The 22,770-nt window shown below is 31.7% G+C and overlaps 2 protein-coding genes across 2 annotated transcripts; one reads left to right on the top strand and one right to left on the bottom strand.

The window, feature by feature from the left end:
* Positions 1-4,494: 4,494 nt before the first annotated feature.
* Positions 4,495-5,331, bottom strand: LOC100527065 (uncharacterized). Its single transcript, NM_001364686.1, has 2 exons — positions 5,183-5,331; positions 4,495-4,795 (listed from the first exon to the last, which is right to left on the bottom strand). Exons 1-2 carry the CDS (start codon positions 5,253-5,255, stop codon positions 4,680-4,682), a joined length of 189 nt encoding a protein of 62 aa, NP_001351615.1. The 5' UTR covers positions 5,256-5,331; the 3' UTR covers positions 4,495-4,679.
* Positions 5,332-18,539: 13,208 nt separating this feature from the next.
* Positions 18,540-22,496, top strand: LOC100803115 (uncharacterized). Its single transcript, XM_003555997.5, has 7 exons — positions 18,540-18,872; positions 19,024-19,141; positions 19,558-19,646; positions 19,761-19,807; positions 19,886-19,974; positions 20,510-20,643; positions 21,216-22,496. The coding sequence occupies exons 1-7, from the start codon at positions 18,774-18,776 to the stop codon at positions 21,852-21,854; spliced, it is 1,215 nt and encodes a 404-aa protein (XP_003556045.1). The 5' UTR covers positions 18,540-18,773; the 3' UTR covers positions 21,855-22,496.
* Positions 22,497-22,770: the final 274 nt, after the last annotated feature.

Raw genomic sequence — 22,770 nt, 5'->3', positions numbered from 1 at the left:
AAATAAATATTTTTAAATATATAAATTATATTTGAGTGACTAATTTTGGTAGATGTGTGATCATAATGGAAAGGAGTTTCACTCGAATCCAATAAAATTATTGTAAGTGATCAAATTTTATTATAAGCAGCATTCAATGTAACTTTATTTTAAACTTTCAACTTGATTCCAATAATTAAGATGAAACAGCTCCATATAAGATAATTCACATGTTAAGTGGTACATTTGTAATAAATCATTTATATAATAATATAAAAAAAATACACATTAAAAAATATTTAAAATGTCTAATTTAAAAAAGTGGAGATCTCATTTTTATTCTAAATTATAATATAGAAGTAGATTATAAATAATATATTATAGTAATTATTTATTTTAGCGTAACGGTTAAATTTTTACACATAAAGTATGCATGCAAGTGTAAAAATTATGGAAATCAGAAATCTACATATATGGGAGGAGTGTATAAAATAATTAGATTAGATATTAACGTTTTTCTTTTTTTAATTTTTCTGGGGTTTGTACCGAACTTGGTTTGTGGCTTAACTTAGTACCAATATCTTGGATCTGGAACTCTGGTACCTTGTTGTCAAGGCCCAAAAACATGTACCCAGTCAAGCAAATTTTGGGTGTCCGAACTGTTTATTATAATAGGAACTTATAGCCTATCCAATCACTTGAAAGAAAAAAAAAAAGCATCTCCAATAAAAATATTCAACTGAGTTGTTAAACATATTTTTAATAATATTTTTTTCTATAATATCATATCAGCTTTCTTATTTTAAGTAATTTAATCAATTTTTTCTTCCAATTAAAAACTTACCAGAGTTTTTTAATGGATCTCACAATATGTATCTCACTCTTTTTTATTTTATTATTTGTCTTAATTAATCTCAATTAATTTATTTCTATGTCAATTATTAAATAGCATAAATATATACTATATTTTAATTAATAAAAATTTCACTTTAAAATTTAAAATGTATAAAAAAATAATGAAGATTAAAATTGAGATTATATTGATTGGGATTTATTTATGTGTGTAAAAAGAAAGGAAATACAAATAAAAAATAAAATGCAATGTTTCTTTTTACATAAAAATAAAATGCATTGTTCTATAATGTTAAAATGCATTGTTCTTGCTCTAATAGTGTGTTTGGATGGAGTAATTTAGTAGGAGAATTCATTTTTTCAAAAAATTTAAAATGATTCATGATAAAATAGCTTGTTTGGATAGAATACTTGAAAGGATATTTAATTTTTAGCATTTTTATGAATAATTTTTATTGACTAAAATAATGGGATTTCAAATTCTCTCAAAAAATATAAAATTTGAAATTCCTTTTTCAGAAATGTTCACTCTAACTTACGTTCTTGCTCATGACTTTTTCTTGCTTAACACTTACAATAACAGGTGACCAAAGTTTTTACGGCTGACATTGACATAAGTTATTTTTCACTGACGTTGGCCGAAGTTTTTTCGGTCATAATTTTTTTGTATGATGTCAACTAAAACTATTTTTTGCCGATATCGACTAAGTTTTTTTTAGATGATGTTGGTTAGGGTTATTTTCTTATCGACGTCAGTCATGAGAAATTTTTGCTAACGTCGGCCAAAGATTTTTTTTGTTGTTGTCATCTAGGTTTTTTCAATTGACGTTAACCAATGATTTTTTTTGCCGACGTTGGCTAAATTTTTTCTAGTGATATTGGTCATGACTAACTTTTGAGTAGACACCTGCTAGGATTTTTCAGCCGACGTCAGCTAGGTTTTTCCAGCCAACAACAGTCAAAGCTATTTTTAGCCAATATTGGCTAGGATTATTTTTTAGCCGATGTTAGCTAGGTTGTTTTGCTTGATGTCAACTAGATTTTCTTAACTGACGTCGGTTATGATTTTTTTGCTAACATCGACTAGGGTTTTCTGGTTGACATCATCCAGAGCTATTTCTTAACCACATTTGCTAGGTTTTTTGGTTGATGTTGGCTAGAATTTTTTCTGCTAACACCAGCTAGGTATTTTTGACTGACATCAAGCATGACTATTTTTAGTTGACATCGACTAGGTTCTTACAGTCGACATCCACTAGAGTTTTTTCGGTTGATATCGGTTGTTATTTTTTAGCCAACATCAGCCAAGGATATTTTATAGTCGATGTTGGATAGGGTTTTTTGTTCGACATTGGTCAGAGCTATTTTTTGGCCAATTTCGACTAGGGATTTTTCTGCCAACATTGATCAATGATGTTTTTTGGCGGACATTGGGTAGGTTCTATTGATCGGCATCGACCAAGCTATTTTTTAACCGATATTTGGTAGATTTTTTTGTCAACACCTGCTAGGATTTTTTAGGCTGGCGTTGGCTAAAAATAGCCTTGGTCAATGTCATTCGAAAAGACCCTAGTCGGTGTCAAACCCTAGCCGACATTGGTAAGAAAACCTAGCCAACATCGACTGAAAAATAGACTCAATCAACGCTAGCCGAAAAATATTGGTTGATGTCTGTTTAAAAACATCATTGGTTGTCGTCAGGCAAAACAACCCTAGTTAAAATTATCAATATTTTATATTTATAAATTATTAAAAATTAAAAAATATTTTTTAATTAATATTTCAAAATTAGATTGTATTTATTTTCTATAAAGTTTAATATTAAAATTTCATCTATTTAAAATATAAAACTGAAATTTTACATATGGAAAAATTGAATTGCCATATCCAAACAAAGTATTTAAAATGAAAGAAATTTAAATTGATTTATCTAAAAAAGACATTTAAAAAATAAAAAAAAATAAAAATCAAAGTAATTCAAATTTTAAACATTTTAAATTTTTAAAAATTTTGAAATTCTTAATCCAAACACAATGAGATAAAAAATAAAATGCATTAGTATAGCCTTGTTGCTCCAGCCTGAATTTAACTTTGCAAAGCTTCCACTTATATTATTATATTATTATTATTATTTCATCAATCTAGTCCCACATGAAAGAAAGAGCACCAAATGCTCCTCTTGGCAACCCGTGAATTAGTGGGTTCCATTAAAAATTACCTCTAATGGATTTATGAATTTTCACTTGAGTTGCGTATTCATTCTCCAAAGTACTTCTTGGTGGAAAAAAATTTAGACACACTATGAGTGTAAAAGTTCATTTATATCACATCATACGTTTGATCATATTCATATTTTTCTCTTCTATAGCCTTTTCTATCTGATTATTTCATAGTAAAGAATGTCCATACATCCTCCTCCTTAATGTGAAATTTACAAATACCTACACTGTATTTTGTTACAAAATCAATAAATAAAAGCACATGATTTGAACTCCAAATATGAATGGGCATACGTGAATGACTGAAAGACCTTTTGAAGCCATTTATTTTATTTTAATTTTTGAAGTCCTTCGGAAGCCACTAATTAATAATTATTACTGTAGCACGTATGGTTCTTTAATTTAATTTGGACGGTCGTATACCACAATGCTTCAGTTTGCCATTCTGCTACAAAACACCAAAAGTGGCTATTTTGGCCGTCAATTAAAAAGGAGATTTAGTTTTCATTTCAGAAAAAATAAACAAATTCTCTAAATTATTATTCCTTTTATTCTCCGGGGGCTTTAAGATTAGAGGGGTGGGGGTTGGATTCAGATGTTCATCAAAAGTGTTCAAATACTAATTGCATTTTGGCTAAACACTCTACTACTTTACATTCTGCTTAGTATGCTTCTGATTTTTGCACCTCGGTTTGACAATATAATTGTCACAGGTTATTTTATCATCCTTGCATTCCTCCGAGTGATATTTTATTTAGTGCCCTTATGCAAAATTTTAGGTTTAATCTTTGTAAATAAATAAAAAATGAAAAGGGAGAATCTTACAAGGTATTCGGTCCACTTTTTTAACAAAAATTAATTATCATCAAAATAATACTCTCTAACAATAACATAATAAATAAAAAAGTCATATCATATACTTAATTATAATATCACATCAATTCTTCCTCCCCTCTTTTTTTCTTCCGAGTTATAATATGTGAATGCCTTTCCTCCGTCGATTACTCTAGTTTGTTGAAAGTGATTTCAACTCAATAAGCAGCTAAAGAAATTATTTAGATGCCAAGAGGTTTTGGTTGCTACTAAATGCATGTCAGTGTCAACTGTTACATTATTGTCAAGAAGTATAAAATAAAAGATTTTCACATTGAGCTTGTTATATTTAGTGAATGAGAGGGCCTATTTTTCTGTAACCTAACATCGTGTCACTCATTTTTAGATTGACTAAGCTTAAGCCTGTGCTTTCACAGGTCAACTTCAACAAGGGAAACAAAAGGAACAAACTACCATCTCAACAGCTTCAAATAGACAGCTTAACAATAAAAATTAAAAAACCTTACCAAGACGAAAAGTATTATAAAAGACATGTTTCATAGATGGCTAATAACTTGTGCATAAACCAAAAGCATTCAAGAATAAAGATAAATGGATTTTTATATATGAACTTAGTAGGTGCTTCAAAAGCAAAAACTGAGAGTCACTCTATGCTGCTGGTGCTACAAAAGTTAAAAAAGAAAAGAAAAGTAAAAGTAAGATAAAACACTCTATGGTATGGACATTATAAATATATATTTTTATGTACATTATTAGGAGCCACTGCTTAATTCTGTATTGTGCCCAAGGCCTTCTTCATTTTTTGGATGGCAAAGAAGGTGAATGTGATTCCACTAGTATTGACCAGAGGACGTGTACGTCTTCATAGGGGCAAGACTTGACATCTTCATACAGAATGTAAATCCCTCTTCCTGAAATGTTGGAAACAAATATGAAATAAATTCACGTTGGAGTGGGAAGGAAGGAATCAAATCATGCAGTGCCCTTAGCATGGGGGAAAAAAAGTATAGTATGTTTGCGTAAAAAACACGTTTCCAGAATTCAGATGGGAGTGTAGAAAGAAAACACATGAAATTGGATTGTTTTTAATCTATTTGATTTCAAATAGCAAGGAAATGGAAGTGAAAGAGAACAATGGTGTATTTGATTTATTGGTTCAGGAGTAGAATCTTTGTGCAAAGTACTTAAACAAAGTAAAAAACAGGACACAAGCATTGTAGGATTAAAACTAGAATGCACACAAAAGAGGAAACAATGAGAATGCAGACAGCATCATGATCATGGAAATTGGAACATACTCTTCTTTTGAGTTGAATTCAGGCGGAGCCAGAACTTCTTCAGTGGAGAGAGGAGGGATTGCAGCCACCCCATTTGGTGAAGAAGTGGGTGTGGCTCATGCAGAAGAAGTAAAGTGGAGGAGATAACAAGAGGGACAAGAGAGATAAAGAGGAAACATCTAGGCTTTTCTTAGACAAGGGTGAAGACTCTGCAAGGTCATTGTTTTATATCTTTGGGACGTTTTAAATTCCATAACAGGCCAAGTCATGAATTAACATTTGTTTCTGGTGCATTGTCCTTTTCAAACCTTTTTTCTCCCTTGCACAAGAAGACGCCACTCCACCAATCAGCTGTGCATCTCACACTATGATCACCACATAATGGCTTGGTTCCTATTTTACCTTTCCCAATGGCTTATTCCTCAAGATTTATTTCAATTTTTTCGCCATCATTTAGCACATAACTTGGTGGTAAAAGGAACACATTAGGAAGGTTTCATATTTTGACATATAGGTAGCCCTCTTGCATTTCAAGCAAGTACATGCCTCCTTCGTTAGAGTCTTCCACAAGGCTTTGTTTCACACCAGTCCACCTGTTCCACTAGGGTGCCTTGTAAGAGTGAAAATTTCTGAAATGTCTTGCTGACTCATATAGTTTTTGACAACACAAATTATTTCTCTTTGAAACAGTTTGAAAAATGGAGTTACTTCCTTATGATGCATAAGAAACTGTTATTTAATATACTTAAACCTTAGGATGATGAATAACTAGAGATAAATTATGAGTATCACTCTGATCCATGCTCCCATTTTTTTGAAGAATTCAGAGTAGGGATTGGGGGGATTCAATTGGGAAATTAAAACATGTCACAAGGCTTCATGCCTTACACATGACCAATTAAAAATTTAAAACATGTCACAATCCCTTTACTATAATAATATTAGTAGAAAAACCAAAATTTATATAAATGCTCAACCTATTCATTTCTCACCTAACACTCGTTGTAGGACAAAAATTGAAGAAAGTCACCGCAGAAAGAAGCACTCCATCTAAAACTGAAAAAAACACTACAAACATGCATTTCAAAGCACGTACATTGGATTTCAAAATTCACAAACTAGATCACTAGGATTTTGCAATTTGTCTTCTGGTCCACTAAATAAGATGCGTACCTTGTCAAATTCATGCGTAATCAGAAAAATTAAAATAGGCATGTCTTTCTTTTTCATCTGTAATAAGGATAAAGGCGGCCAATACATAGATTTAACGCTTTAGAAGAACATACACTCTGTTTAGATTGCTGAAAGAAATAGAAAGGAGAAACAAATAGAAAAGATAGAAATATAGAGAGGAGAGAAGGATAATTTTCGTATACATCTCATGGTACTCCATCAAAATGATCTGTTATATCATGTTTATGTAATATTCGTATTTATCTGGTAGTAGTGCCTTTAGCTTTTTTTTTTTTTTTTTTACAAAAGTACCTAAAGTTAATAATAATTAGCATTTAGGGAGTGTTCGAAAGAGAAACTTATTTCTGAAGGAGAAAGATAAACTTATTTAAATTTATTTATTTCAATAAACATCTTGGCATGACTTTAAGATAAGTTCTTTCTATCATATTTCAATAAGTTATTATCAAATTTTTCACCTAAATTTGTATATGATAAAAAGTTGCTAAATAAATATGTAATTAAATTATTTATTATTGAACAGATAGATAAACAAAAATAGAATTGTTTTAGTTTAAATATGTAGGTAAGAGTATTAAATGTTCGGAAAAAAATTGTCATCTAGTTCTATCTTCAATCATGATAATTACCTATTAGAAAATTTTGTAGTTTCTAAATAAGAAAAAAAAAATCAGTAAAAGAAACAATAATGTAATATTGTAGGACTTATATAGGCGTTTTGTCTCTGCTTCCTTTTTTAAAAAAAAAATTATTTTATGGACAAAACATTATCCTCGAGAAAGCCCATCGTCAGTCATTCGGGCTACTTTTTTGACAATTGGAGGAAAAACACTGTATGTTTAATAAATGAAAAAAAAATGAAAGAAAATGAAGATATTCTTTTAGTTATTTAATATAGGAGAAAATGGGAGGCTTTTTTATGAAATATAAACTTACCTAAATATTCTAAAAAAAACTTTAAATATATTATTAATCTTGTAAAATGAATGATTTCTTTTTTATTTTGTTTGTTGTAAAAAAAAATGTTGGTTCCTAAAAAATATAAAATCATTGTTCTTAGACCTTGTTAACATATGACACTTGTTACTTGTTTGTGTTAACGGTTAACTAAAGATTAAATGATCATCTTAAGTAATACCCACTCTATTTGTATTAATACTCACTATGTGATATCTCTAAAAAAATGTATAGATCCCTAAAAATGAATGTTTGGATGTGTTTGGTTTACAAAATATTTTTTTATTTTTTAAAATATTATTCCTATGAATATAATATGATAATAGCATTCTTAAGTATTTTTTTAAAAATATGTTTGATTGTATTTTAGTATTTATGGGAATAGTTTTTTTTAATTTAAAATAATTTAAATAAAAATAGAAGTTACATGTATACTAGACAATAATTTCCCCATATTCTCATAAAAATATCAAATATCTATCCTTCTTTATAAGAATAGAAATGGAGGAAAAAATGTTAAATGAGGAAATTCTAACATATCTAGAAATGAATAATACCTTGAAATACTTTTTAAAAATTTATAATAAACATGAGAATATTGCATTTCCATGTGTGTATTCGTGAAAATACATGTTTAATATGTGAATCAAACATACTCTTATAGAGACATATTATTCTAGATTAGTATGTCAATATGTAAATTTTTTGTGATTTATATGTCAGAACTATTTATTTTATGACAAACTTTAATTATAATATAATTTATATATTTAAAAATAGTTATTTTAATTTTCATTATATAAAAATAAACATATGTCCTCTACATTAAACAAAATAAAATACTACTTACATACATATTCATATATGATTCATTGCATAAATCAAACAAACAGGTGGATAAAGACCACAAAAAAGTAAAGAGGTAATATGAATGTTGGGGAATCCACTTATGTTTTATAACGGCCTTAAATGTCATTACATAAAATATTATGACTTTAATGTGAAAAGATTCATTTTTAGCCCCTTTAAAACTCTTGAATAAGTTTAATTAATGAAAATACATGTAATTTTTTTTCATAAATACAAGCATGTCATATAAACATCACCCAAAAGAAAGATCTTCAAGTCATAAAACATATAGGTGCATATACTCCAAGGCACTACATCATAAATAAATTTTCAAACAAAACTCAAGGGTCCTGTCAAGGGAATAGATGCATCCTAGATCCATGAAGATATATAAATCCCAAGTTGGTCCCTACCAAGACAAAATATAAATAAATGACAAAGGATCGGATCTTGCCCTTAAGTTCACCACCAAGTCCACATCAATCGCAAGTGACATGCTCCTCAGAGGTTACATCATAATCTACTCTCATATCAAATGACATGATCATCACATTTAACAAAAAACCTAAGGGTAAACTTGTTTTAAAAGAAAATAACATATAAAAGAAATGTTAGATCAAGATGTTAAAAAGAAATACAAAAATCCTCCATTTTTCTAACAGTCATGTATTAATACAACTCCTCAAGTAACACATCATTCTCAAATCACAATTATCAATGCACATATCTAACTATGATGTTATGTCATGTTGACTCTTTATTCCCAAAAGACTTCACCTTTTGAGTGATTAACCTAAGTGCATTCCTTAATATAATCGCATTCTATGATCTAACCATTCAGGGAGACTTAAACTAATCCTGCAGAAGAAGTGTGATTTTATCAAAAATGGATGAGTGTGGGTAGTGACTTACCTCAATAAGCTTTACAAAGACCTTAACATGTCTAGGGATTCATTCATCTATCCATTCTAATGGCTCATTCAGTGTTAGCCACCATGACAGCCTCTAGCACTAGGTTGAGGATTTTCTTAGCACCCCCAACTTACATGTCTCCTCACATTCCATGTCATTCATTAATGCATGTATATTATGATCATTCAAATCAATATCATATGTCATCACAAATTCATTCATCAATCCCGAATATCATTAGAGGTTGTAACATCATAGATTCACCATTCATATATTCATCACACTCATGAACCCACCTACAATTCAATAAGCATAGCAAAACATTCCAAGACCTTGAGTTCTTGCAAACAACTCACCAAAAACTTATATGAATGTGAATCTTATGATCTCAACATAAAGTCACCTTTAATAATAAAATAACATCATCTCAACCACATCTCATATCATCATAAAACCATTAAGATCTAAAAATAGTTAATTTGTGTAAGGAAAACAATCATTAATCACATTCACATCAAAAATGGTCATTGGACTTAATAAATCACAAGACTCAAAACGATTATTAGATTCAAAACTGATCATTGAGCTCAAAATGGTCATTTGATTCAAAACTGATCACTAGACTCAAAACTGATCAACGGACTCAAAATTGATCATTAGACTCAAAATGATCACTGGACGCTCGACGTGAAAAGGGTCACTAGATGCGACACTGGATGCAAAAATTATCATTGAATGCAAAAATGGTCGCTAGACGCAACACTGCATTTGAATTCTACAAAATTGCCTCTCATGACTTTCAAATCATCCCAAAACAAATTCAAACTCTTTCCCATAAATTTTAAATACATAAACAACATCAAAACACTTCACAAATAGGAACTTATAATCAATATTCATCAAATAAATAACAACCTAGATTTCAAAACCTCAAATCCTCAAACTTCCATTTTTAACAACATGATTTGTTTTCCAACAACCTTAAAACCAATTTACAGCAACCTAAAAATAACAAAGTATAAAGCTTCCTTTACTTATCAAACCCAAGGTGATGACTCTTTGATGAAGAAAGAAAAAAAGAGTGAGCTTTGGGTCCAAGTAAAAAACTTTCCTTCAATCTCACAACAACCACACTTAACTAGCATCAACTCAACTCTAAAGCCAATCAAAAATAGAATCAAAATCCCTTAAAATCAAGTTTTTCCATGAGAGTTCATGGTTGTTCTAGGGAAAATGAAAATGAACTCAAAAAGAGGAATAAGGGAAAATTATCTCACTCAAGACCAATCAACAACCACTAAAGGGAGGAGAAAGAAATTCTTTTTCTGCACAACACCCCAAAGTTCTCTAATGATGATATTTTTGGAGAAGAGAGAATTGTGAAGAGAAGTATGTTGAGAGAGAGAATTTAGCATAAATGAACGTTTTAGGGAAATATAAGACTGAAAAGATATATTTTTCCTTCCTACACCTAAGAATTTGCTAAACTCACTTTTTTCACTAACCATCACAAGTCCATCTTTCTCCATACCTAAACTCACCAAAAACTTATTAAACACATACAAATCACCATCACATCAATCATTAATTAATTATAGGCACTTAAATATGAATTTAATTACTCTTACAATTTAATTAAGTCACTTGAACAACAAATTATGAAAACACAATGTTATATTTTTAGTCTGAATGGAAGAAAAGTTAAATGAGAGAAAACATTAAAATTAAAACATTAAATATGTATTATTTGACATATAAAAATAAGATTTTTTTAAAGCAATCGCATTTATTTGAATGAATGAAAAAATAAAACAAAGAAAATAATATATAAAGACATTTTTATCCCTACATTCTATGAAGTGTTTTTTTTCTTTATTTATTATATATGGATTCTAAAAATATTACAACTATGATTGATACTAAATATTTTGACATTGTAACAGAACTTAAAAAAAATTTCAAAGAATTATACAAATAAATTGAATAATTTTTATTCTTTTAAGCTTCCAGAGCTTATCTTTATTTAATATTTCATTTGATTACTATTAGTTTATTTGATTAAAATATAATTTATTATTTTTTTAATGTTTTTATTATTTGTTCATTTGATTACTATTATATTATATTTTTTATAACATTTAAAATATGTAATATAATTTATATATTATTTAGAATAATTTTATATTATTTTTCATAAAAAAATATTTACAAGATATTCAGAAACTTCTCTATGAGCATGGAAGGTTGATTTCAACCAAAAAGTAGATATACGGTGAGAGTTGTGCAAAGCAAAAAGGTAAAATTGTTAACAAATTGTTGTACAAAATTCTCATCATTTAGAAAGAGAACTTTTCTTTAAGTGGGTTCCACACTTAAAAATTCACTCCTTAATTCCTCTTTCATTTGCTTATCTGAATAAGTGATTTATCTTATAATTTTATATTTTCCTTTTTTATTTAATTAATTGACACTGTAAAAATCATTCATTGATGATATATTCAAATTAAACTCATTTAAAAATAATAATACAAAAAAGGAATAACGGAGATAAGTATAACCTTAAATCAAATAGAATAATTTAACTATAATTACAGTTAATTCTAAGAAAACTAGCATAAATATATAATTGACCCTTCAAAAAATAATACTATGCAGCATAGAGTTAAGTATATATACGACCAATATATAAAGTAAATGAACCAATCGCATGTCATAATTTTATTTTATTTTCCAAATGTGAATCTGATTAATTAGCTTTTGCATCTACATGAAAAATTTAACTAAATATGAAAGTAATAATTAAAGAAAAAAGCAAAAGAGAGATAAATTTAAACATTGATATTCAAAGCGGGGCCAAGTTGCAGATCAATTGCAGATGCAGTAGGAAAAGGCATGGATCCATATACGGATTGATCACCTTCGCAGAGAATCTTCTTCTTCCTGCATGTGTTGATGCATCGAGTGTTTCAACAGTTATTCGCAGTGCATCATCGATTGAGCTCTGAGGACACAAAGCAAAATAATGGCCTGCTCCAACTACATTACCTCTAAATTAAAATGATAAAAAGGTTCAGTCCAACAAGTGCTAGGTGGGTTCTCAATACTAATTACCTTACCCCCTTTCTTTCCTTTCGCTTTTGCAACGGTTGGTTAAGAACCACGCATGACAATATGTTCACAAATAAAAAACAAAAAAAAAAAAACTCAACTTAAAAAAAGAAAAGAAAAAAAAGTAGAATTTTGATGTCAATTTCAGTTCATCCGTTACAAGCCCCACCAAAGTTCAATGTCCACGTCATAATCCACTGTTTCACTTTCTGCAACGATATCAGCCCATATCATCCTACTTTTTTTTAGTGCATCTTGTTTCCCCCCCTTATTTTACAGCTAGTTTCTTAAAGATTAACAAGCCAGCACAGTTAAATTAGTCAAATGTTTTTCATTTCGGGAAAAGAAAATATCACCCTACTTTATGCTAGTGTATACAGTACCTTGTTTCTTCCCCTTAATTAACAGCTAGTTTCATAAAGATTAACAAGCCAACATAGTTAAATAAGTCAAATGTTTTTTATTTTGGGAAAATAAAATATCTCAAAAGATATGGTGGTTTAGGTTCAAAGTGGAAGGAAATTATTTGGTTGAAGTCTTTAAGATCAGAAAAGTTTGACTAGACGTGGTAAACCTTTTAAGTTTTAATAATAATGTAGTTACCGTTTGATCAATTATTCGGTGCCTTTACGGTTATTACTTAGGGCTTAAACTTTAAAGTTTAAACTTTCTTTTTGAGCTGACAATGAATCCATGTATCTCTATTTAAGGTTTTTACTATACAAGTACTTTTTTTTTATATATATATATAGTACCTTATATATGAAGCTAACGATTACTAAGCTCAATTTATTAACACTAAGTTATTTATTCCCCTTTTGACCTATGTATTTGCCGCTTCATTGTTTTTTTCTTAAAAAAAAACTGTTAAATTGAGTTCCGGGCCTATCGGCCACGGCCACTTACATAAAAGAAGAAAAAAAATCTTTAATTGGAGTCTATATAATATATATTTGTTTACAATGTGCTCCATCAAAATGGAGAAAGATTATAATTTTGCATTCCTTTATTATGCAAAACAATTGCATTTTTTTGTCATTCTTGTTTAATTATTTTATACTATCATTTTGTAAAGCTACTAAACCCCAAGGAGAATTGATGGAATAGATCAAGATAGGTTCCTACAGCTTACATGCTCACCCTTATTTTTTTGAAAGATTTTCTTGCCTTCAACTAAGGTATCATTCCTTCCTCTTCAAATTTTATTTACCTAAAAAATTTGTATTAAAATAATAGTATTAAAATAGTTTAAAAAACTTATGATGCTAATTATTTCTATAATAATTATCACACATAGTACAGACACATTTCCATTAATTAATATTCAATTTATAATTATGTTTTTAAAATTTTCTTTTTGTGTTTATAATTTTTCTGGGTGGCATAATTGCTTTGGAAGAGGTGGGGAACATGCCATTTATGAATGTGGTATTGATGTGTCCCAGAATGAATCCTTTTACATATCCATATAGTCCTATGAGGTAATGTGAACCCTCATAAGTTCTGTCCGTTTCAGGCCATAAAAGCAGACACCCAGTGACCCATGCCCCACTCACTCAAATTCTAGTCAAATTACATAGTTGCTTCTATTATTTTAGCAAAATCGCTGTGATCTCTAATCTTCCACACAGTGAAGACTACTGTTTAGAGAGAAAGAGAGAGATAAAAGGAATGTGCACTTTGAATTTAAAGGGGTAATGATTCAATCATGATGTGGTTTTAGTTATAAAAATAAAAAAAAAGAAAGTGGTGTGTGCGCTGTGCAATATGCATGGGTCATTATGTTCACAAGGGCAACAGGGAGGGAGAGAGAGGTAGTGTTTCAAATTTTGAAATTAGAGAAAGTGAACCAAAGCTTTTTCTTACACGGGTAGGTGGGTGAGCGAGAATGAGAACAAGAGAAGCCACTTTAGTAAACCTTGGCCACGTGGGAGAGATTTATTTCAAGCAAGTAGTAGAGAATCATACGTATAATATCTCTTCCCAAAGAGTCACCAGTTAGCTCAACTAAGCCAACCTGACCCCAAACTTATATTATATTATAATTATATCCTAAGCCAAAACTTCAAATATTAGTTTACTTCTAGAATCCAAGTATAAGTTTGTTATTTGCTATGGTTTATTTTAAAATAAAAAGAGAGTTGAAAAAAAGAAGAAGAGAGAGAACAGAATCTCTGTAATATTTGAATGAGGACAAGTGAAACATATGTCACACTAAATTCTACCTTTATCAATATTAATTTAACTAAAACGATAAAGCTTACAACTTCATCTTGGAAAGCCCAACTTAGCAGCCTAAATAGCGCTTTAGCTTGGTTAATTACTTTCCCTCTACCCCACAAGACGCATTGTTTTGTTTCAGTTAACAGACGAGTATATGCTTTTATGGGTTTTCTTTAATCCTTTTTTTTTATTATTTCTGTGTATTATATTTCAATATATATTGACTTTGGCTTTCGAAATTGGGCTACGTACTTCTAGACATGCAATTAATTAAAAAATGCAAAGGTTGATAGCTGCATAAAAAATTCATAAATTAAAAACCCGCTTATTTAAAATAGAGAAAAAAAAGATTTACCAATAGTAAATGTTCATTTTAAAATTTTTGACGTGTAGAGAATGTCCTGGGCATCCATTTCTCTCTCTTAATTTTTTTTCCTCTTTGGTGGGTCACCGCCGTAAGGACAACGGGGCTTGAACTTCTATGAGCATGGGACTTATTTAGTGAATCATTTACTATGTAAGTGTCTTTTTTAAATAACAAGGAAGAACAAGTATCAAGGTTTTGACTTATGGAACAAAGTTATTTTTGTGTTGAACAATTTTCTCCGTGTGAGTCTGCCAACACTGTTTTTCACAAGCATTTGTCGTCCAAGCACAGTGTGTGTTCAATAAAGATAAATATAAGGAATGCATGATGACGAGCGATTTACTGTGCCCAGCTAGTTATTTCATGCATTATTTTGCATCCATATGTACGAATTTCCCTTGTTAGTGGTTCATTGTCACTCGTGCTGCGAAAAGTAAATTTAAATACCTACGAGTGCCATTCATATATAATGTGTTTTGAGGAGAAGCAAATAACTCCTTATTTGCTTATCATACGAGCATACAACATTTGTTAATTATTACACATCTGCTTAAAATCATGACGAAAATATATTAGGGTTTTAAAAAAAGTAGCTTGTCATAATCTTGTTTGAAAGTGCAAATTGATATCAATTAGTAAATAAATAAATAATGATTCCTTTGCATACCGATCAAAAGAGAATTGGTTTAAATAAAACATGTGGGTGGTAGTGGAAATTAATTAAATAAATCACGAGTGCTGGATTTTTTATATATACTAGAAACTAGTAAAATCTTGATTTGATGTTTTATAGTCCATTGCTGATGCATGCATGATGCCTCAATCAGTAACGAATTGAAGGAAACAAACTTAGATTCTTATATTCGAGAATAATCGTTGAACAAACAATGGACATATGTAGCATATATCCAAATGATTCATACAAGAATCCAGAATTGAGAGCACGCAGAGAGAAGAAAAAAAAAGGTGGGAGCTGAAAAGAGTTACCAACGTAGTACGAAGAAGTTAAAAGAAGAGGAGAATCTCCCATCAAATCTAAACAGAGAGTGGTGATAGCCAGTAAATGAATATTCCCTTTAACCCCCCATGCAATAAGAACAATCTGAGACCAGAAAAAGTGGGATTCACCATTTTCCACTTCTAAGCAACCAATAACACTATGCATGCTACTACTACTCTTCTACACACGCAAAGGAAACCAAAGCCACAGTTCACAAAATCACAAAGGAAGCTACATACCCTATATCTCATAGGTAGATACATAGGTAGATAAGTGAAAACAGAAACATCATTGTATCTGCATTATTTCAATGAGTAATGAGTTACTACAAACAAAATCATCCACTCATCTCTCTGTAACATATACATGCTAATCATACACGTCTACTTATCCCGCAATATCCGTTCACGTGCCCGGCTATTGTTTTGGCCTCATTACTCAGTAGTTACACTTATTTCTTATCATCCCATTTTCCGAAAAAAATGATAATGTACTTGTTGGTGTAATTACTCTCCCGCACAGTCACACTCCTATTCAGCCTAATCCATCACTGCAGCCTTTCCCTTCATACCTGCACTACACGCAGCACACTTCCGGTCTCACAGATCATTATTGAACTGTCGCTGTGAAAATTCAATGCCAGTTTGCCACTGCTACATGAGTAAAGGAATATATGCGTCTGCTTGTGGTAGTAATAATTTCCCAAGCCCAAGCAGGGTACAAGGAAGACGATAAAAAAGAGGGACAAAAATGGTTGCAATTAATGTTACATCTTTTTTTGCTTCACAAAGAAAAACTAAGTGTTAATGTTTTTTTTTTGTTGATATAACTTTTTCTTGTAACCTATATGTATGTTTGGATTAAAGTACATTTCTTATAAGGTGGTATGTAACAGTGGTAGTTATTAAAAGTTAACAGAAACTTTTTTTTACTAAAAAATTAATTTAAATTAAGAGTAGTATCATTATATATAATCACCAATTAAATAATTTTATTATATATATATATATATATATATATATTTAAAATAAAATTTAAACTTTTGATATTATTAATTAAAAGAAATTATTTTATTGTAATTATATTAAGTTTAAGTCTTATTTATGTTATTGTGTTTATATTTGGAAGAAGAATTTTACTATTTATAATGATTCTACTCGAAACAAGATAATTTTGATCTAATAGAAGATACTTATAGTTCATAGAAATATTATTTACTTTTATTATTGATGTCGATGAATTACATATTTATTTTTATATATTAGATTTGAAATAGTAAAACACAATAATTAAAAATATAAAAGACAATGCTAGGGAGGCTTTTTTTTATATATATAACCACAAAACTTTTTAACTCAAATATATAACTAGAATTCAAGTTGACCCATGCAATTGATGATTCAGAAAAGTATTTTAATGTTTATACAGTAAAGGGTACAAATTTTGTTCGCTTAGCGACCAAAAACATTAGCTATGAAATTTTTAATATGTTTTTTTAGTGAAATTAATTACTTAAAATATAAATGTTAAAGAATTTTTTACGTTATCATTATAACATTTTACATCTAGCATAACACCCATTTTATTATTTTAATAGCATAATTAGTTAATATATAAATTATTTTCAAATTCTAGGTGAGAGTCGAACTTATATCATGGAGAATAATACACATAGTTAATTATTAAACTATATTTAATTTTAGTTATAATTCATATGTTATTATATTTGTTATTTTCTTACATTATACTTCCTCTGTCTCATATTAATCGTTATTTAAGATTCTCTCCCCTCTAAAAAAAATATAACTGTCATTCTATCTTTTTAATGTAACACTAATTATTTTTTATATTTATATCTCTTATAATATTAATGATGATCATCAAGTTAACTTTTTAAAATTCTTATATTTTTATTTATTTATTTACTATTTTTCATAATCCGTATAAAATAGTTTAGAAAGATAATTATAATGTAATGGAAAGAGTATTTAATAATTATGTAAGAACAATTTTGTTACTCACTAATTACTTTTAAGAAGAAAATGGTAAACTTTAAAACAATTTTTTAAAGAAAAAAATTACAGAAAAAACATTTTTTTTAAAAGACCAAACAAAAAATATACGAAAATTGGGTCAACTGGTGACACGTTTTTTACCAGAAGTCAATTGGTGACATTGAAGTACAAACTTGTTTTTTTTAACTGCTGGATTACTGAAACTTAGAAGTCGTATATTTGATTTCTGTTAATGATATCCCTTTTTTTTGTACTAGTATCTTATTTAATTTAATGGTATAACAACTATAATTTTTTTAAAATTCTTAATTTGTCTCGTATCTCGTCCAAAATCATTTCATCTGAACTTAAGCCAATTTTATTCTACCTTTCTCTCTACTAGACACTTCTTTGCTTCCTTTTTTTTTTTCATGTGTGTAATTAGAATTGCAACTTTTCGGCACATCCTTCGCAAAAATTAAAAAGACCAAAAGGAAACTCAACACTTAGCAAAATTGAAACTTGTTTAAGAACTCAAAGTCGGCGTTTTCCGTTACGAATCCTTGTCGGGGGCATCATTGCGGTGTTGTTGTGGGGACCCATTTTGGGACATAGACTCAAAAAACAACTGTGGACTCTCAAGGTTAACATAACAAAACCAAGTGTTGACGTTTTCAAAAGGCCTCTCTCCCATAAGTGTTTAATGTTTTTCCCCCCCTTGGTGCGTAACGGCGTTATTTGCCGCCGTTTCGCTATAAATAAAGCTTCCAAGTTCCTCCATCACATTACATTCATTCATCTCAACGTTCTCTCTCTCTCTCTCTCTCTCACCTCTGAGATCAGCCAGCGACATGAATCCTGCCCTTAGCTTTATTTTAGTGGTTGCGTGAAGCAGAAGTTTGGAATAATAGTCGTTGTGTGGTGTTCTCTACTCTCTAGCTAGCTACCTTCTTGGAGATTTGGTAATTATTGCAAACACATCACGTTTCTAAGTTTGTGTTTCTCGAAATGGGGAAGAAAACAGAGCTGAAAGATCACAAGGAGATAGCCAAAGTTGAAACTGTTCTTGAGCTTCTCAGGAAACAAACCCCTCTCACTGTGAAACAGGTTTTTATTTTAATTCCCCCTCTACTTTATCTTGTTTGAGTGGTCACTCACAGGTTCTGTTGCTTAACATGTCAAGTGTTCAAAGTTACTATATTTGGAGGATAACTTAAAAATTGTGGTTAATTTTTGTTGTTGTTTTTGTTGTGTGTAGGAGAAGTTTTGCAACTATGCTTGTGTGAAACGGTTTCTGAAAGCAAAAGGGGATAGTGTGAAAAAAGCTTCGAAGCAACTCAAGGCTTGTCTTGCTTGGAGAGAGAGTGTTATCGCTGGTATATTCCACTACTTGTTCTTGTTTCTTGTTTCTTGTTTCTTGTTTCTTCTTCTTCTCCTTCTCCACTTCATCCCCACCCTTTGTTCCTTTTTCTTGCAAAAGTTTTTCCCGTTGCGAAAACAAGCCGACTTCTCTTTTTGTTTTCTCTCGCCAAAGAATCTTGCTTTTCCCTTCCCTTTGAGCGGAACAAGCGTTAAAGTGAAACGCACACCCCACCAGTAATCATTAGGCCCCTCTTCTTTTTTCTTTTTTTTCTTTCTCTTCTTTAGCTGTCCATACCCCCAAAATATCACTCAAAAAATGAGTACAACTAGTACTTGTATTTTATTAAAATTTCTGTTAAGTTTTCTTGTTTTTATTGAAACCGTGGAATGCAAAAATACTGATTTTCATAGATGGTTTTTTTTAAAACAGATCACTTGATAGCAGATGATTTCTCAGCTGAACTGGCTGATGGGTTGGCCTATTTGGCTGGTCATGATGACGAATCCAGACCTGTTATGGTAATTTCATTATCCTTCTCTTCATGACTTTGGGTTTGAGCCTTATTGTTTAATAGTATTATTTTATCAAGTGACTTTAAATAAAATTTGTGATTTGAATTGGGGTGGTCACAGATTTTTCGTTTGAAGCAAGATTATCAAAAGTTGCATTCCCAGAAGATGTAAGTTACCAAACACTAGAGAAAAATTTTGACCCTTTCTGCTATATTTATTTATTGAATTTTTTTTCAATACTGAAGGTTCACTCGTTTGCTGGCCTTTACAATAGAGGTGGCCATTTCGACCATGCCAAAAAACGTAGAACAATTCGTGATGCTTTTTGACGCAAGTAAGTGCAATAGTCAAATTTCGATAATGCCATTTTGAAGCAATTATTGATAAACAAAACAAGTAAAAGGGAGAAACGAAATCAGAATGAAACAGAAAAAGATTGAGGGATCAGAACAATAAATGAGAGGGCAGGGATAATATGGAACTCTGTTGGGATCACCGGCTGGGCCTGAGGGGCACACAGAAAGTGTCCGGAGTGCCCCTGGGGTGTCTCCAATTAATGGCCATGTTAGAAAGGGTATTATTGGGAATTGGAGGCATTATTGATATTCTTTACCCGAATTGGTCCATTTCAATCTTTAATGCTTCCTTAAATTATGCATTCGCAGCAGCACAAAGCATCAGAGGAACAACCCATGATTCTCCTTTTTAGCTTTTTGCCAGTACCCCTTTACCTTTTTTACTCACCCCCAACAAATTTTATAAATTATCATCACATTGTTAAACTCAATTTAACCATAAGCTATAATTTAAAGGTTGAACACATTTGGGAAGTATGTAAATTAAATTAACTAGTTGGTTGGTTGTTGCAGGCTTTTACAGATCAGCATCTGCTTTCATGAACCTATTACTACCAGCACTGAAAATTGTGGCGGAGTACTACCCAGGAAGGCTATGCAAAGCGTTTGTCATAGACCCTCCCTCGCTTTTCGCTTACTTGTGGAAGGTAACCACAATTCAAAATCCTTAAGTACCTAGTTTTGGTAGTCTACCATGTACTGTTTACTAAGTGCCAGTTAAACTCCACCACATTTTAGTTTGGTCCTCTGTGTGTGTTGTTGTTGGGTAATATAATATGCGCCCTTTCTGGCATCATCATATCATCAGATCATGCATGTTCTACTTTGTTTGACCACTGCCAATAACTGGACCACTTCCCCTGATTTTTTGGTGGTCCACCCTCCTCCTTGCCATACCATATCCAAACCAGTTCCATATAACTTGTACCCCATGTACAAAAAGTACCCCATTTCCCGTTACTGTTCAACATTATTATTATAAATTCAAATGTAACCATACACCATATTTGCTTAAGTGTCCTATGGTATTGAAATTGAAAAATAAAAAATAAAAAGCCTATTTTATTTGTCTCGGTTAGATTCATAGGGTACGACGGTACACTATATATTGTTTTGGCAAGTATTGAAAAAGACGTATACACTTTTTTGTATTTTAATTAAAGAATAGAGTGATTACTATAGTGTGTGTTGTGCTGATTGTGGGTGCACTGGACTGCAGGGTGTGAGGCCGTTCGTGGAATTATCATCATGGACGACGGTGGTATCATCGTTGGATTTCGAAGAATCGTTGGACTTCAACGACTTCGCGGCGTACCCGCGAGCCTCGTCCCTCCGATTCGACAGCGCGAGCGTGAAATCAACGGCGAAGATAGGCTCGTGCTCCTCGTCACGGTTCTCCTTCACCGTATCTCACCACCTTGACTCGTTGAAGCCCTGGTACCTGAGCCTGGCCGACACGTCAGCATCCAAAGTGGGACCCACGAGTCCTTCGGCCGCACTCATCTCGCCGCTGAACGCGCGCTCGCTCTCGTTCGCGTCGCCCGTCGCGAGAACCCCCCGAGGCCCCCCGGCCACCAGGAAGGGCCTCTTCCCCTCAACGCCGCTGCCGCAGCGCGTGACGGCGCCGCCGCGGACCTCGTTCCTCCAGTCGCCGGCGACGTTCTTCAGGCGAGATAGCCACGTTGCCGCCAAGGGAGAGAGGTGCCGGGAATCGTTCTTGCCGTATGTGAAGTTCTACCGAAGACCATACGACGAAATGGTGTATAGGTCAAAGATGCGGCCCCCACTCGGCGGCCTAATCTCCATTGTTTCCCCTCATATCACAAGACGCCATGTTTCCGTTTCTCAGCGTTTCTAATATTTTATTTAATTCCAAAAATCCTTAATCTAAATACTACTACACCGCAATCAACGCCTCCAATTACCTTACCATTGCCATTTCCCCCCCTTCTTGCTCAGTACATAGTATTAGTATATTTGAATGTGTACTATTATTATTACTACTGTTAAGTAGACATTAATTCGTTTTTTGATCCTCAATTTCAATTTTCAAGTTCCCTCGTGCGTGCAAGGTGGGGTATGAAACAGCGTGCAGTATGTTAATTTATTTTTGGTGTTTGGAAGAGGCAATATTGGAAGTAATTGCATGGGAAGAAGGTAGCGTGGTCGAAACGACGAGCACTAGAAGTGCACATTGGTGGGAAATAGTAATAGCAGTAGTAATGGAATGAATACAAGTAGACCAAGATTGGGAAAGCGTTGAAAATGAAAAGACAACGTTGATCTTTGTAATTTTCCTTTATTTTAATACTACTAAAGTTTTGGGGTGTTTTGATTTTGAGTGGAATCTTTTTTTGTACAAACTTGGGTTGGACTTTGTTGGTTTATAATTAAGAAAAGGAGGAAGGGAGTTTGAAAACATTGATAGTGTACGTACGGTAGTGTGATGCGCAGTGCTTTGTAATTTGTTGGCGGTTTGCAATAATAGTTTTTAAATATACATGTGTTGAGTTGGGTTGTACGATGAGAGTTGGTAGGAATATGTGTCGGGTTTGGTTGTACGAGTGAGAAGTCAAAACTTGCTTGGAGTGAGTGAGGTACTACTAGCTTACAAGTTCTCTCCACCATATGATGTAGCAGCTGGTTCACAACAACAACAAGGAGTGATGAGTGATGCATTAAGAAACAGAATCCTCATTCACCATTTAATGTATATCCAGATGTTTGGGGCCGGGAAGGGCTACAACCTAGCTAGGGAGTGTAGTGTAGTAGGA

This window comes from Glycine max, chromosome 20 (genome assembly GCF_000004515.6).
Source record: "Glycine max cultivar Williams 82 chromosome 20, Glycine_max_v4.0, whole genome shotgun sequence".
In the NCBI taxonomy this organism is placed as follows: Eukaryota; Viridiplantae; Streptophyta; class Magnoliopsida; order Fabales; family Fabaceae; genus Glycine; species Glycine max.
This window is presented reverse-complemented; position numbering and strand designations above follow the sequence as displayed.

What these genes read in the sequence shown, in the direction of transcription:
- LOC100527065 (NM_001364686.1), bottom strand. Translation starts at nt 5,255, where the DNA reads ATGGGGTGGCTGCAATCCCTCCTCTCTCCACTGAAGAAGTTCTGGCTC. An exon ending in GAATTCAACTCAAAAGAAGA is followed by an intron (nt 4,796 to 5,182) that starts GTATGTTCCAAT and finishes CCAACATTTCAG; the next exon opens with GAAGAGGGATTTACATTCTG.
- LOC100803115 (XM_003555997.5), top strand. Translation starts at nt 18,774, where the DNA reads ATGGGGAAGAAAACAGAGCTGAAAGATCACAAGGAGATAGCCAAAGTT. An exon ending in AAGTTGCATTCCCAGAAGAT is followed by an intron (nt 19,808 to 19,885) that starts GTAAGTTACCAA and finishes TCAATACTGAAG; the next exon opens with GTTCACTCGTTTGCTGGCCT. An exon ending in CGTGATGCTTTTTGACGCAA is followed by an intron (nt 19,975 to 20,509) that starts GTAAGTGCAATA and finishes TGGTTGTTGCAG; the next exon opens with GCTTTTACAGATCAGCATCT.